The 16,675-nt window shown below is 39.7% G+C and overlaps 1 protein-coding gene across 2 annotated transcripts; it reads right to left on the bottom strand.

The window, feature by feature from the left end:
• Positions 1–4,209: 4,209 nt before the first annotated feature.
• On the bottom strand, positions 4,210–14,874 carry slc46a2 (solute carrier family 46 member 2). Of its 2 annotated transcripts, XM_074689644.1 has the most exons (8): positions 14,225–14,874; positions 12,472–12,642; positions 11,883–12,098; positions 11,528–11,699; positions 9,706–9,789; positions 7,364–7,520; positions 6,932–7,014; positions 4,210–5,023 (listed from the first exon to the last, which is right to left on the bottom strand). In XM_074689644.1, the coding sequence occupies exons 1-7, from the start codon at positions 14,699–14,701 to the stop codon at positions 6,966–6,968; spliced, it is 1,326 nt and encodes a 441-aa protein (XP_074545745.1). In that variant the 5' UTR covers positions 14,702–14,874; the 3' UTR covers positions 4,210–5,023; positions 6,932–6,965. The 2 variants fall into 2 exon arrangements, with proteins under 2 accessions (XP_074545745.1, XP_074545744.1); XM_074689643.1 differs by lacking the exon at positions 4,210–5,023 and having other exon boundaries at positions 5,983–7,014.
• Positions 14,875–16,675: the final 1,801 nt, after the last annotated feature.

The raw sequence follows: 16,675 nt of genomic DNA, 5'->3' as shown, positions 1-16,675 counted from the left end.
ACGTTTCCGTGAGTAGCACATCATTCATTCATCACGTCATTACTTGATGAAAACATGTACAGTACATACCAGGAAGCAACAAAAATACTTTTGTAATTTTGAAGACAAAAAGAAAACTGTAAGGACACCCTAATGCTCCAGCTAAACCAGCTTTGTTTGAATGGAAAAATGACATGCCGATGTGTGGCTTGGGTATCAAAAAAGAGTTTAAGTGCAATGATAGTTTAATGTCCTCTTTCAAGATAAACCACGCTGAAAATGACTGGGTATCAAAAAAAGCATCTTGGAGTTGCTGATTCTCTTAGAAGTAAAGATCATCAGAGGTTCACCATTCTGTGAAAAACTGCATCAAAAATATTGTGGAACAGTTTCAGAGAAATGTTTCCAAGCTGTACTGGGTGGGCCAGATTTACCCATCGTTTTTCCGCACTATCCAAAAATTCTTGCAGACAACCATAACAAACATTGAACAGTTTCTATACTTTATTCTCTGTCACCAAAAAGATTTACATCTCAATATGGCCACCCTTTGCCTTTATCACAGCCTGGAGACGACCTGGCACTGCCTGGTATGATCACTGCACTGTCTCTGCATCAAGTTTTGACCATGACTTCATCAGAGCTGTCTTCAAAGCGGTGACACTGCTGTGAGATACTCTTGAGACCTCCCTCTCCAGGATAGACCAGATCACAGAGTCCATTGGAATGACGTCCAGACTTGGCGGAGGCCACATGTTTTTGTCCCAGAAGCCAGGAAAGTGCTGCTTGCACCAGGCCTGTGTGACATTGGATGTGTGAGCTGCTGCTCCATCCTGTGTGAAGACAAACTGGTTTCCAAACGCATTGGTTCACCAAGGCAACACTTTTTCTTCAAGCATTTGAAGGTACACCTGGTTGTTCACTTTCACACCCTCCTGAATGAAGACCAAAGAGACTTTGAGCCATCATATGCAACAGCAGCCCACAACATGACTCCAGCTGCTTCTGACGACCAAAATGAGTTCTGCAGCCTTGAACGGTGAAGATCTTCTCATCAGACCAAACCAGGACTTTGTCTGCAGCACTCTGGATCTCCTGCAGCATCATTTTCCCCCTGTCAAGACGTTTTTTCTTAGAAGCGGCTGAAATCAGTCGTCTGTGTTGCATTTTTAGTGCTTTTAGTGCAAGATCCTATTGACGAGTCTTCTCAGTGAAGTTCTTGAGATGTTCACTTCCTTTGCTGTTGCCTTCATGCTCCTGCCAGGATTCCTTTAGATTCTCTTCCTCACCATCTCAACAACCCTTTCAGTCTGGACTGAACGTTTTCTTCCAGGGATTGGCTTGCTGGTGGCATTGCCAGTCTCCTTGTATCATTTCATGACATTGTAGACAGTCTTACGACAAACATTCACCTTTTTCATGATTAGCATTGTTGTCAGTCCAGCCTCCTTCAAGGCAACAATCTGGACGCACTTACCCTTTGATGCCATACTCGACAATCATTACAAAACAAATGAACTCAGGTACATCAAAAGCTATGCCTTTAAAGAGAAACTTTCCAAAATTTTAAGTTTCTTGGACAAAAGCTAAGCAAACAAAATAGAGATATACGATGGGTAAATCTTTCTGGCCCACCCTATAATTAGGAAGACTTTGAATACCTCATCTACATTTCATAACACCGTCACAAGATTCTAATAATCTGGATAACTCTCTGTGTGCACGGACAGGGACCAAAAGTATCATTGAATGAATGTGACCTTTGAGCCTTCAGACAGCACAACATTCAAAACATGCATGATTAAGGCCTTAGGAACCTCTACAAATCATTATGAACACCGTTCACCATACCATCCACAAACAGAAGTTGAAACCATTTGTGAACAGGATCCAGAAATGTTACCACCTTCTCTGGGCCAAAGCTGATCTTAAATAGTCTGAAGCAAAGAGGAAAACTGTCTGAACCCAAATGTGAATTTCTTATCGTGAATCATACATGCTGTGTCCTCCGCTCCAAAACGGAGAAGGCTCTCACAGCCTATAATCAAGCTTTAGGTATGTACAAGCCTCCCATCCCGGCAATGTCATTGTCAGGGAATGCTTAACCACATTCTGCAACCATAACAACAGCAAGGCCTGGAAGTGGAAGAGTCCGGATGCTGAACTGGTCAGTCCAGACATTTGAAGACTGTTGTTAAAAGATGACGGGATGCTACACAGTGGTTACCATGGCCCTGTCCTGACTTTTGAGAGATATGCTGCTGCCACCAAATTCAAAATAACCTTATTATCGTACTCAGAATTGTTCAATTTGTGTAGTTTGAGCATTTGACATGTTGCCGTTGCTCTTTTACTGAGTAAAATTGCTCGTCAAATGAGATTAGCTTATCATTGTCTTCTGTTTATATTCAAATTTTACACAATACTCCAACTTTTTTGTAAGTGTGGTTGTGGGTATATCTTAATTTTTATTAAATAGTTGATCATTGTACAGTGGGTTGCAAAAGTATTCATACCAATGACCAAAACTCAATTTCTCAGCACAGAGCAAAGGAAAAGTGTGTTTCACCTGTTTGCATGAAAGAAAATGGCACAAACACAGAAATCCATCACTTTTTTTGTTCATAAGCACTCTTTATTGTAGATAGATTGCACAAGTCTGTATTTCACTGTTGCAAAAGTATTCACACCCTTGCACCAAAGTTGTTATATTTAGCCAAAAATGAATGCATACCATAAACTACTGCATTTCAAGTGTCACAAGCTTGCATTTAGTCACGTGACTTGTATAGGCTTGATTACCCTCTTTAAATTGTGCCCAATAGCCACCTGTCAACAGTCACCCCATGCTTGTCAACAGACAACAGTCATGAAGTCCAAGGGGCTGTCAGAAGACCTCAGCGAGATAGTTGTAGAGAAGCATAGAGATAGACAAAGCTATGCAGCCATTGCAAGTTCACTCAGTGTGCCAAAAAGTACTGTTGCATTACTGGTCCAGAAGTGGAAGCGCCATGGTACCACTGTGAACCTCCGAAGAACAGGGCGTCCCTCCAAGATCACAAGAAAAGCCAAAAGGAAACTGCTCAGGGAAACTAGAGCAAACCCCTCCGTAACTCTTGGAGACTTGAAGAAGGCTCTCCAGGTTGCTGGGACTAATGTACACAAGTCCACAATATCCCGCATTTTACATAAAGAAGGTCTTTATGGGCATACTGCAAAGAAGAAGCCATACCTGAAGAAACAACATCTCAAGGCTCCTTGGCAGTATGCTACCACACATCTAAAAGACACTCCAGCGATCACTCCAGTGATCAGGTCAAATGAAACAAAAATGGAACTTTTTGGCCTGAACACCAAGAAGTATGTTTGGCACAAAGCTAACACAGCCGATGATCTGGCTCATACCATCTTTACCATGAAACATGGAGGTGGTAACATAATGCGTTGGGGCTGTTTCTCTTCCTCTGGTCCTGGTGAGCTTGTTCATGTACAAGGGACTATGGTTAATGCAAAATACATTGACATCCTGGAGAAGAACCTCTTCAAGTCTGCAAAAAGCCTGAACCTTGAGAGGAGGTTCACCTTTCAGCAGGATAATGATCCTAAACATACAGCTGGAGTGACACAAGAATGGCTCAGGAAGAAGAAAGTGAAGGTTCTAGACTGGCCAAGTCGAAGCCCTGATCTCAACCCAATAGAAAACCTGTGGCTGGATCTGAAGATTGCCGTTCACTGGAGATCACCAAGGAACCTGACTCAGCTGGAGCTGTGTTGCAAAGAGGAGTGGGCAAAACTGTCAAAACAACACTGTGCAAAACTTATTGCTGGCTATCTAAAGCGACTGGAAGCTGTTATTGCTGCCAAAGGAGCGGTAACCAAGTACTGACCATGACTTGGTGACTTGGTGTGAATACTTTTGCAACAGTGAAATACAGACTTGTGAAATCTGTCTACAGTAAAGAGTGCCTATGAACAAAAACAGTGATGGATTGTTGTGTTTGTGCCATTTCCTTTCATGCAAACAGGTGAAACACACTTTTCCTTTGTTCTGTGCTGAGGAATTGAGTTTTGGTAATGGGTATGAATACTTTTGCAACCCACTGTACATACTGGAAAAATATCTGTACAGTTATATGAACACACTTAAAAAAAACTACGTGTAACACCATTTCAAAGAACAATACAGTCGAAAGTTGTTAATGAAAAATATCTTCATGACACAAAGTGCTTTTAAACTGAATCTCAATCCAAACATAAGAAAATCAGCAACAAAGTAACCATAACTCACACAGTGAAATATTCTGACCTACAATGACAATGTTGGAGGTAACTGTATTACAAATAAGTAACTGACAACCAGTCACTCTGGGTGCAATGGAACATGTTTTTAGACCATGATTTATGGAGTTTTGCTAAGGTCCCAAGCTCTCCTGGAAATGTGGACGAGCAAGTTTTGCTCTGCTCCACTACTGCAGTAATGCATTGCAAGGTGCATTTAGAGAGTTATTCTCATCACCTGCAATCTTTGGCACTCTCCACAGGACAGACTCTAGAGCTCAGCCAAGATTGAGCTGAACTTACAGCATTTTAGAATGATAATAAAAATAATAATTACAACAATAATAACAATGCATTTATTTAAATGGCGCAAACCAGGATACCTCACAATATAAAATAAGTAAAAAATTTGAAATACATATACATACATAAGTACACACTAATACATAAAAAAAAGGACATCAGGGGGGAGGGAATTCCAGCCCTACCACCTATGGTGGAGAGATGGACACAGTGGACAGCAAGATGGGTGAAGGAAGAGGATCTGACAGGAGGAGACATAAGGAGATCATGGAGGTATGAAGGGGCAAGGTTGCGGATAGCTTTGAAGGTGAGGAACAGTATTATGTACTGTACGCGGTGAGTGATGGGGAGCGAGTGGAGCTGTTGTAAAACAGGTGTGATCTGTGATGTGACTGATGGATGGAGTCCTGGTGATGACACAAGCAGCAGAGTTTCGTACCTGTTGTAATTTGTGGAGAGTTTTCTGAAGGAGACCAAACAGAAGGCAATGGTCAAGTAGCATGTCTGAGGGAGGAGCGGCTGATATTGATATTGAAAGCCACAGCACTTTTTGGAACCTTGGTGGAGCAGTCAGGGTTCTGATAAAGGTGTTGAGTCTTACAATGACTAAACAACCACCTGTTTAGGTGTTAATTATCAGTATCCTGTGACTATATATGGGGAGTAAACATGAATTCAAAAGGCTACCATAGGCCATGATGTTAAAAAAGGGAAGCAGTTTGTTACTTCCTATAAATAGTGTGTCTTAAAATGCATCCAAAGAAAAACATGATGAGACCTGAAAAAGAACTTAACCAAAACACAACTACAACAAGGTAAAACATCAAGCAGAGCATGAAACCTAAAAAACGCCAATGCTAACCACTCTTTTTCAAACTATGTTACCCTGCCTGCAGGTTTAGCTGAGACAAGGATGCTAAGTGGCAACCTTAAAATGTTCACTAACTTTGTTTCATTTGCAGATTTCAAAGTACTGAAAATATAAGTAAGGGAAGTAAATGACAGGAATAAAGTTCTTCTACTACCTTCTTCGTTTCATCAGATTTTATTGATCACTCTTAAAGCTCTGATGGGACTTGCTCCTCCTTACATTTCTGAGCTTTTAATTAAATATGAGCCAGCTCGCAGCCTCAGACAAAGGTCTCCTGGTCGTTCCAAAGTGGAGGCTCAAAGCTAAAGGTGACAGAGCTTTATCTGTCAGAGCTCCTCAACTTTGGAACGACCTACCAGAGGAGATAAGCATGCAGAGTCTGTTGCTTCCTATAAATCAATTTAAAAACCCACTTTTATGGTTGGCTTTAATGTGATGCCTTCTTTTGTCTTTCATTTTTTGCTCTCTTATTTTGCCTTTATTGTATTTTTTTTCTTTTTTAGCTTTTCTCTATCTTATTGTTCTTGCCTTTTTAAATCCACCCTCTTTATTTGTATTTATTCATTTGTTTGTTTATTCTATCTTATTTTTTACATTATTGTAAATACCTTCCTCTAATCCTGATTTTACCTAACTTATGATTCACCCTTGTTTCAATTTCAATCTTTTCACTTATACACTTTAGGCTTTTAATTGTTTTATCTTTTGCTCATATCTTTGCTTAATTATCATTGTTCTTTAATTATTCTGTTCATATTTATTTTACAGTTTTATAAATTTATATTTGATGTTCTGATTTTGTTTGTAACTGTCTTTTATTGCCCTTTCCATTGCCTTTCCCTTCTTTCTCTGACTGAGTTTTATGTTTTTAGCTTTTATTTCTGTCCTCATGCTCTCATTTTATGTTGTATGATTATTGTATTGTCTGGGCTCTTGACTTTGTTTCCTAATGTCTTCATGCATGGTGTCTTTCTACTCAAGTGCCTCTAGAACTGTGTGTTTTGTTCTTATGTTTCTGTGCTTTGTTGTTGTTGTGTCCTGTAAAAGCACTTTGTAAACTTTTGTTTTTAAAAGGTGCTATATAAATAAAGTTATTATATTACAAAGTTAGTATAGTAAGAAGTCACATCAAGGCACAGTTTCCCCTTTGTACAATCCTCTCTAACTTCAGTAGATGGTAAATGGATTAGTAGTTATATAGGTCTTTTCTAGACTGTCCAACCGCTCAAGACGCTCTACACTGCTCGTCTCATTCCTCCATCCACACCACATTCACACACTGATGGTAGAGGGAGCTCTGTTACAGGAACCATCAGCTTATGTGCCACAGTCAAACCCATCCTTACATCACTGACCAACAGTGGGAGCAATTTGGAGTTCTTGCCCAAGGACACTTCAGCATGTGACTGCAGGAGCTGGAATCAAACCGTCAACCTTTCGATTGCGAGGCGACGACTCTAATACTGAGCAATGTTCTGCCCTGAATCAAGCCAGACTTACAGCTGCTGGTTGGGTGAACTGGTGTTCAGTCTTCCTAAATCCTCTCATTTGGTCGCCTCTGAGGTGATCTACAGCCAAACACACTGAAAGAGGAGGGGTATGAGATGACAAGGTTGTCATTCAGAGGCTTTACATTACAGAAACAACAGAAGTAGATAATGAAATGAATGTTGTGGTTCCATGAGGGAAGGGAAAAGGCACAAAGAAGTTTTAAAGTAAAATAAGAAACAGAGTGATTTGAATCACTTTACTTAACATTCAAATGCAAAAGATGTAGAATAAAACAGCATTGTTATCTGCTTCTGTCATACTACTGTGTTGTTTCAGAGACGTAGTAACATAAACCCTACCTCTTCAGACAAATAAAACAGATTCAAGTCTCAAACAAAAAGCCACAGTAGGAAAAATTTGACGGTGATCAAAGAACCCTACCTGATAGGTATCATTCCCAGGACAGTTATGATGCTGGCAAGTGTAAAGACAAAGCCTGGAAACCAGCCTAAGGTTGCCTGATAGATCTTAGTGAAGGCAGGAATGTACGCCAAGCCAGCAAACTTCAGAGCCAGCTGCATGAGGGTGAGCGTGGTGCCTGGTGAGGAGGAGGACAATTATCATCCTTCTAATCATCACAGAACAATAACAAAAACTAAACATGTTGTTTACTGGTCTTATTTGTTTTAAACATCATAAGCCTGTTGTGTTTTTTTCACTAATAAAAAAAATTAACTAACTGATAAGCTTAGATGTAGTTATAGATAATATATTGGGAAATATTGAGTAGAACTTTTTTTTACAAAAGAGAAAATTGAGTATTAATAAGAGCTGAAAGTTTCTATGATAATTGCTGCTCAGCATAACAACTGGAAACTAGGGGAGATTGGTTCCTCAGTCCTCAAAAATGGAAGAAAATGATAGTAAAAAATACACATCAGTAGCTCTTCAGCACGATAAAAATGTCCAGTCTTATTTCTTTGAATATCAGGATCCATAACAGAAACTATTTCCATTTGAATGATTTTTTATCTTATTTTTATTGTACTTACTCTTCCTATAAGTTTTTGTTTTTAAAGAGGTTTGGGTTAAATTTTCTGGTGATGTTTTGGGACAGCAGTAGGTAAAACATTGGTAAAATAGTAATATAAAATGCATTCTAAAATGCCATAACAAAAATCCTAAAATGTGTCTTTTTTTGAAGATGGAACAAGTACGTTTGACATCACTTAATGACTGATTGTTTTCAGAAATTACTTAAGAAATAGTTGTGAAATAGAGCATTCATATGTCACTTTCATGGTTAATAAGTATGTTAGTAAGAGCCACTGGCCCTTGGTTATTTCAGTAACACATCACACTGTAACCCCTTGAATAGTTAGTCAGTTAACAAGTTTGTCTGAGTAAACTTAAATGAAATGAAAATGAAATGAAATGAATACTGACTGATAAGGTGTCTGGCCTAAGCATGACCTTTGACTGAAAACTTGATTCAAAGAAATGTCATACTGACACAACTTCTTCCTGTATTATGAAACCCCTGGCTTTGCAATGCCCTTTGATATTTAATCTTTCATCTTAAAAAAAAAAAAGAAAAAAAAAAATTTGAAAGTTAAAAAAGCTGACTCTGGTCACCTTAGCATTTTCATCCTTCTCGATCTCACTGCAGCTTTTGATACCATCAATCACACCATCCTCCTCTCCTGGCTACAATCAACTCTACACATCACCGGCACTGCACTCTCTTGGATCAGATCATACCTCACAGACAGATACAAGTTCATTCATATCAACAACTGTACCTCCACAGCAGCTCCCTTGACCCATGGTGTCATACATGGCGTCCCCCCGGGCTCGGTGCTTGGTCCCCTCCTCTTTATTCTATACATCCTTCCCATTGGTAAAATAATCTGTCGTCATGGTCTTCAGTATCACTGCTATGTTGAAGACATCCAACTTTACATCTCCACCAACTCACGACTACCACAAAAAACTTTAAACTCTCATTGGACAATGTTTCCCCATCTTTACATGCCCACAACCTTGGTATCCTCTTTGACTCCCATCTCACTCTGGATCCCCACATCAATCACCTTACCAGAACTGCTTTTTTCCACTTAAAAAACATTGCCCGTCTTCGTCTGTCTCTCCTTTTTCACAGCCGAAACCCTCATCCACACCGTTATCACTTCCAGACTCGACTACTGCAAGAGCATTTTATACGGCCTCCCCTTGAAATAACTCAATAAACTGCAATACATCCAAAACTCAACCACCCGCCTGCTCACTCGCACCCGCTCCTAGATCATATCATTCCTGTCCTCCAGAACCTTCACTGGCTCCCCATCAAACAGGGAATACACTAGAAAATCCTCCTCACATACAAAGCCCTCCATAACCAGGCCGCTTCCTACCCCTTCAGCCTGCTCCACCACTACACCCCCTCTGGTAACCTTCGGTCATCTGAAGCCCACCTCCTCGTCCTTCCACCTGACACCAAGCACCGAACCTGGGGGGACAGAGCTTTTCTTTGTTGCCGCCCCCACCCTCTGGATTGCTCTACCACTAAACATACATACCTGTCCCAACCTCTCACCAAAACCCACCTTTTTAAAAACACTTCTAACACCCCCACACTCCCACCCCCACCCCATGTTTCTTTAACCAGTGTTGCAGCAATTTTTACAATTTTAAACCAGCTTTTTTCGTTATCACACCCCTTTTTCTTATGCACATTTACACACTCACTCACACACAGACACACACACAGGCTGCATACTTACCACATGACGATTCTGGAACCTGTATTGAGAGCAGAGACCTGATTGTTGGCAGTGGAGTCAGAGCAAACAAGTTGAGCGAGCGCGCTGCCGGGAAAAAAAGATACTGATTAATTTTTTGTCTTACTTCCTCAACAAAGTTTGTCTGCACACGACATAAATCAAAGCTATCGGTTACGTGTTGTTCTCTTTTTGTCATGTAAAGGTAAGGGCTGAAACGCAGCTGTAGCCAGTTTTGCATTATCTTATCCAAACCTGTCCACTGCTCCTGGCTTTGTAAAAAAAACTGATTTAAAATAGCTCACATGAAGAAGATACACTGCCTGGCCCCAAAAAAGTTGCCACCTGGATTTAACTAAGCAAATAGGTACAAGCCTCCTATTGTAAAATTACTGCATGGGCGATTATCTTTCAGCGGGCAACAAGTTATTTAACCCCATCTGGAGGAATGAGTTGCTTCTCATTTCTTAAACAACCATGTGGAAAGACACATCCCATGGTCGTGGAAACGATGTTAGTCTGTTTGAGAAGGGTCAAATCATTGGCATGCATCAAGCAGAGGAAACATCTAGGGAGATTGCAGAAACTACTAAAACTGGGTTTAGAACTGTCCAACGCATTATCAGAAACTGGAAGGATAGTGGGGATCCAGAAAAACCACAGTAGAACTCAGGACTATGTTCAATAGTGAAAGTGAGAGCATTTCTACACGCACAATGTGAAGGGAACTCAGGGGATTGGGACTGAACAGCTGTGTATCCTTAAGAAAACCACTAATCAGTGAGGCTAACCAGAAAAAGGCTTCAGTTTGCTGAGAGAGCATAAAGATTCTGGAGCAATGGAAGAAGGTCATGTGGTCTGGTGAGTCCAGATTGACCCTGTTCCAGAGTGATGGGCCATCAGGGTAAGAAGAGAGGCAGATGGAGTGACCACCCATCATGCCTAGTGCCTACTGTCCAAGCCTGCGGGGGCAGTCTATGATCTGGGGTTGCTGCAGTTGGTCAGGTCTAGGTTCAGAAACAGTCTGTGCTCAAAGAATGAGGTCAGCTGACTATCTGATACTGAATGACCAGATTATTCCATCAATCGTTTTTTTCTTCCCTGATGGCACGGCCGTATTCCAAGATGACAATGCCAGGATTCATCAGGCTCAGATTGTGAAAGAGTGGTTCAGGGAGCATGTGATATCATTTCCACCATTTCCATCATTTTCACACATGGATTGGCCTCCACAGAGTCCAGACCTTAACCCCATTGAGAATCTTTGGGATGTGCTGGAGAAGGCTTTGCTTAGCGGCTAGACTCTAGCATCATCAATGAAAGATCTTGGTGAAAAATTAATGCAACACTGGATGGAAATAAATCTGGTGACATTGCAGAAGCTTATCAAAACAATGCCACAGCAAATGTGTGCTGTAATCAAAGCTAAAGGTGGTCCAACCAAATATTAGAGTGTGTGACCTTTTTTTTTGGTGGCAACCATTTTTTTGGCCAGGCAGTGTATGTTCCAGCAAATTAGAAAAGATTGTGATGATTTTGATAATCTGAAATTAAAAATGCAGCAGGATGGACTTGGGCTTGACTTGTTAAGTTTTGTGTCAATCTCAGTAAGCCCTGTCCAGAATCTCTCTCTCAAAATAAATAAAAAAAATAAATTAATAAATTATTATTATTAATAATAATAATAATAATAATAATAATAATAATAATAATAATAATAATAATAATAATAATAATAAAATGACACATTTTTTATTTATGTAGATGGATTTCTGATCTATTCTAATTAATAAAATATATTTGCACCTTTATTTGTTACTCTTACCCAAGTAAAACATATAGGTTGCCGTGACAAAGGACATAAAGTAAATTCCACTGGCAAATGATATCATGCCGATCAGGATGATCATCACGTCACTGACAAAACGACGAAACACCATGACACCAAGGTAACTGGTGACGAATATCATGCAGCCTGCAGCATTCCCATAACCCACCTGGAGGTGGAGCAGACAGTGAAAAATGAAAAAGAGAAAATAGGAAATATCACATAAATCAAAGTGACTTAGTGGACTGAAACAGAACAGCTAGAAGAATTCTGTAATTCTACTGATCGTGCAAAAAAAAAAGAAAGAAAAAAAACAAAACCAGAATTTGTTTTTAAAGAAGAAAAATGTTACCTCAGTGGCAGTCCAGCCAAGTGGCTCTTTCAGTACAAACAGGCCCAATATTTCAACAGCTCCACCCACTGCCGAGGTGTACAAGATGGCAGCTGCAAACAGCAGAGCAACATTTGCCTTGTCCGTCTCAACAGGAGCCTCTGCAGGCGTGTTTCTGGAGTCAGGAGGAAGGAGCTGGCAGTGGTCTTCAGGCTCACTGTTACACTCCTGTTTCACCTTCAGTGTGGATTAACAATAATACATTCAGCATCTGCATGAGAGGCTGGATTTGTAGATACATTCTCACAATGTGGGAGTAGACTTTACATCAACAAGTGAATCATAATGAGTATCTTAAAATATCAAGGCACCAAGTATTGAACTGCATGAAAGAGGAAAAAGTGTCACTCTACTGTTACATTTTTCTGACTTTTTTCACAGCTGGCACTGTCAGGTCAGAAGTCCATTCCTTAGAGAGTGCCACTTACTTTATTTCAGCAATGTTTTTTTTTTTATTTAACACATCAGTTAAATTATTATACTGGCACAAAACCAACTTCTCACCTTTCTCCTCAAACATCAAAAACACCTACTTCTCACACAGACTGACCTGTAGCAGGAATATGGGCTGTAAGAGGCAGAGCACAGCTAGCAGCACGCTCACAGCGAGCAGGACTGTTCCGTTTCCCAAACTGGAGCTGTACAGCAGGAAAAGATGACCCGACACCAGGCTGCCCACCAGACCTGCTGCCCCGTAGAGCAGCTCCACTCTCATCATCACCTGGTTGGGGTCAGGCATATATTACTGCTGTTAAAGGTACAGTTTAAATTGCACTTCATGTTTTTGTTGAATAGTGCTGAGGAAGAATACACCCAATATCTTCACCAAGAAATAAAACTGGAGATTTAGGAAAAATGATAGAGACAAATTGGTGGATTCTTCATTGTGTTCAATTTAGCCAACAATGTTTATATTTGCTTAAGAAAGATTTTAAAAAAGCAAAATATATAAATAAGTAAATATTAGTAAAAAATAAACAATATCATTGTGATTAGAACTTAAACCTACAAAAGAGGACCAGCTAATTGGAGATGCATTTCAATCTTAAGGAAGTGTCCAGAGAGTGGTTTCACTGGCCTATTCAGGTGGCACTTTAGTTCCTCTTTTCTTTTTGTGGGTTAAATTTCAAGTGTGATCGAATCAAAGACCTTTTGACACTGGGCTGTGAAATTACTGCAAATATAGTGTTTAGCAACTAGTTAATACATTTTTAATTTGAAAATGTGTAAATCTGTGCTCTTCGCGTGTGATTGGCTACAGGGCCATCGTGGCAGACCTCTGCAAAAAAAAAAAAACTTCATTAATCTATGCAAGGCCATCTTTGCCTTTGCCAATAAAAACAGGGGTTTCAAGGCACATTCCTTAAAAGCAGCCAGCAAAATGAGTCTGTTGAGTTCAGGCTTTGTGTCTCTATTTTTTTTTTAAATTTATTGCTGCCGTGCCAGAGAAAATAAACGCATCCGCCCTAACGAAAGAAAAATATATTGCAGCATATTGGAAAATATCATGTTATATATCAGGTAATATATTCCCATATATGAGATTTAGTATTCATATTTTCCAATATATTGCAATATATGGAAAGCAGCAATCATTTGTATATTTTGCAATATCTTGCAATATATTTCATGAATATATAATATATTGTATATATGCCCTTAATATATTATTCCATGTATATCATAATATATCAATAATATATTACAATACATTTGAAAAATATATTGGTGCATATATTTTTCTTTCGTAAGGGTGTATCACTTGATACTAAAATATCACGTGGTTAGTTAGTGTTAAACTGATTGTTGATTTGACTTAATTGTACTTCACGCTTGGTTACCCAGCCAAGAACAGATTCTACTATTGCTGAACACATAGTGATATGCAAAGTATGCGTTCATTAACACAGATATTGGAATTGATGTGGCTCCATGGAAGGAAGCATCAGTCTGAGCCTATGGAGGTAGTTTTGTTTATCATCGATAAGCTGGACGAGTACGAGAAGCCGCACCTGTCCGACGCTGCCGTAAACGTAACACTGTATGACTGCCGCCGCGTTATTTTCTTTGCGTTGTAGAAATATACTGGCAGCTCAATATGAGAAATAACAACAGACGCTTCATGCAAGTTACCTCCGTCTTTATAAACTGCCCCCGAGCAACCAATTCAACAAAAAGGTTCCCACTTCGGTATTTGCCTTTTACTACAATCAATCTGGTGATTGTTGTGTTTTATTTTTAGTTGATTTTGCTGTTTGTTTGTTGGTAGAAAGTGGGCCCGTATTTGTTCAGGTAACACCTACCTTGGTCCGGTCAGCAGCAGTGGACCCGAGCGACACCAGGGTCATGACGCCAGGCCAGAAGGCGCAAAACCCACCGGACAGTCCGAAAAGCACCGCTGCGCCGTACATCACCTCAAGCGGGAGCTGGAAGATGACCAGCAGCAGCAGGACGAGCCTGGACACCAGGTATCCACACAGTGGGACCACGATGGGAAGCCTCCTCCAGCCGCGGTCGCCAAACCATGCCAGAAGCAGTGCGGGTAATATCGGTGTTAATTTGACGATAAGGTTGAAAACCATGTAAAAGTCCGACATAGCTTTCTGCTGGCTATCCTCCCTGGAGAGGGTGCCAGGGTAGGTGGCGTTTGCACACCGGTCTTTAACCACCATCTGCAAGGCTGTGTCAAAGAGAGTGCTGCCCAGCTGCTCGAGCACGACCACGGGCTCGATCTGCCGGAGCAGCGCGAGAGCAGCCAGACCCAAGTTCGACAGAGCCATGATGCCACTTAACACGTTATTATTAATAATAATAATAATAACGACGAACAGTTCAAAGGTTTAAATAGAGCAGAAGTGATTGCTTCCTTACTTCAGCTCCGGTTTGTCAGGCAAACTCTTCCTCTTTCTGTTCTCTGTGGGTGAATGACAACATTCTTGTCCTCCGCTCACTTCCTTCAACTGATTCACAGGCATAAGTCATGAAGTGAAAGCCAGGCAGCCTGTTAGTGTGGCAAAAAGAACAACCTCCCTCCAACCTATCTGCTGCTGTAGACAAGTCACAAGACGAACGTCTTTACAAGGAATTAAAAAAAACCTATGGGGAAAGTAAAATAATACACTGATAAAATTGACTAGTGTAACTGCTGAATAGTGGTAAAGATCTTATTTGTCTGGGGTTATGAACCTTCAAGTATTTGGGAGTGTCAGACATGAAGCCTTTTCAAATAGAAATTGGTCTACCTGCAGCTTTCCCTAAAGAAGACAAAAGTTCTTCAGCCAGTAAAACATTAGAAAACAATCAGTGGAAATGTGACTTTTTTTCAGTTGCTTATTTTTTAACTGAAATTTGATATTGGGGGAAAATGTAAAAAAAAAAAAAAAAAAACATTCTTCACATGGAAGCACAAACTCCTGCAAGCAGATTTTCTGTACAGTAAAAAGCAAAAAAAAAAAAAAGAATTTGAGAAAGTATTTGACATTTTGTTACTGAGTGGAAATGTCAGGTTTAAAAAAAAAAAAAAAAAATACAAAGTTTGAGTGTTGACTGATGGCGCAACATTCGCTTTTTAACATAACACAGTACATGCTTCTGATTATATTTTATGCAACTGTTCTTTGTCTGACCACATGGTCAGCTGTTTCAGCTTCACACATAAATATTGCAAGTCTACATGAATGAATAAAGCACGCAGACATCCACAATTTTCTGGTTTTGTTTTTAATGCGAAAATAATCATGGTATGTATAGTAAGTGAATAACTTGTGAGCCTTACATATGTTATAAAATAACAAAGCAGGGTATAAGCATACAAGTGGTTAACATAGGTTCAAAGGTTATACTAGAGAGTGTAGAACAAGATAGTGTCATCACACACCAAAAGTGGGGTCCCACACTGAAGCTCAAGTGCTTCAGCAGGCCAAAAATAGATACTAGTATTCAAAATGATTGATTATCTCTGCATCACAAATTCAAATATATAATAATAATGATAATAATAAATTCTTCTTCTTCCAATTATTATTATTATTATTAATCACACTATTTTATTTCCTCTGCTGCTGCTCAAATGAGAGCTCTGTTAGTGGTGGGTAGCAGCTATGTCGTGACACAGAGACAATAAGTGTGTATGCATATGTTTTTTCCATGTGCAGCTTTTGCAGAATTTGCCTTTTGAATTTGGCAACAAAGAGGACACCAACCCTGCATTTTGAATGACCACTGTACTTTACCAAGAAGCTGTATCAGGTATTATGTGTCATCTAAAATCTAACGTCTCCCACAAAGAGAAACTTTGATACTGTCTGATTGGTAAAACCATGTTTCTTGTTTCTGCAAAAACTTAGTTCCACTGTACTTTTTCTACGCCAGACTTGCATGTTACACTTTCTTTTTAACTTGTGTGGCAAAATAAATCTCATAGTAGTATCACTTGCTGCAGTGAATTTGTTGTATTTACTCTACTTTTGTGTTTTCTAGATTAATTAACTACATTGATTTCAGAAAGAAACAGATACAGGAGGCACGAGTCCTTCGTTTTTTGTTTCCAGTCAGTGTAGTTACTGACATTGCATTTTCCTTGAAAGAGCTTATTGCATGAGATAATTAAATAGATCAATATTATCAATTTAGAGAAACTTGTCTTGCGCTTAGTGTGGGACTGGCCCAATAAATAAATAAGAGTTATCATTGTTACGGGTCAGTATGTGGCCCAAAACGTTTTATATTTTGTGCAATTCTACCTCAGTGTATGT

This window comes from Halichoeres trimaculatus, unplaced genomic scaffold (genome assembly GCF_033239565.1).
Source record: "Halichoeres trimaculatus isolate MK-OKI-2021-1 unplaced genomic scaffold, fHalTri1.1 fHalTri1_scaffold_16, whole genome shotgun sequence".
Lineage (NCBI taxonomy): Eukaryota > Metazoa > Chordata > Actinopteri > Labriformes > Labridae > Halichoeres > Halichoeres trimaculatus.
Note: the sequence above shows the minus strand (reverse complement) of the source record. Positions and strands in the feature narration are given on the sequence as shown.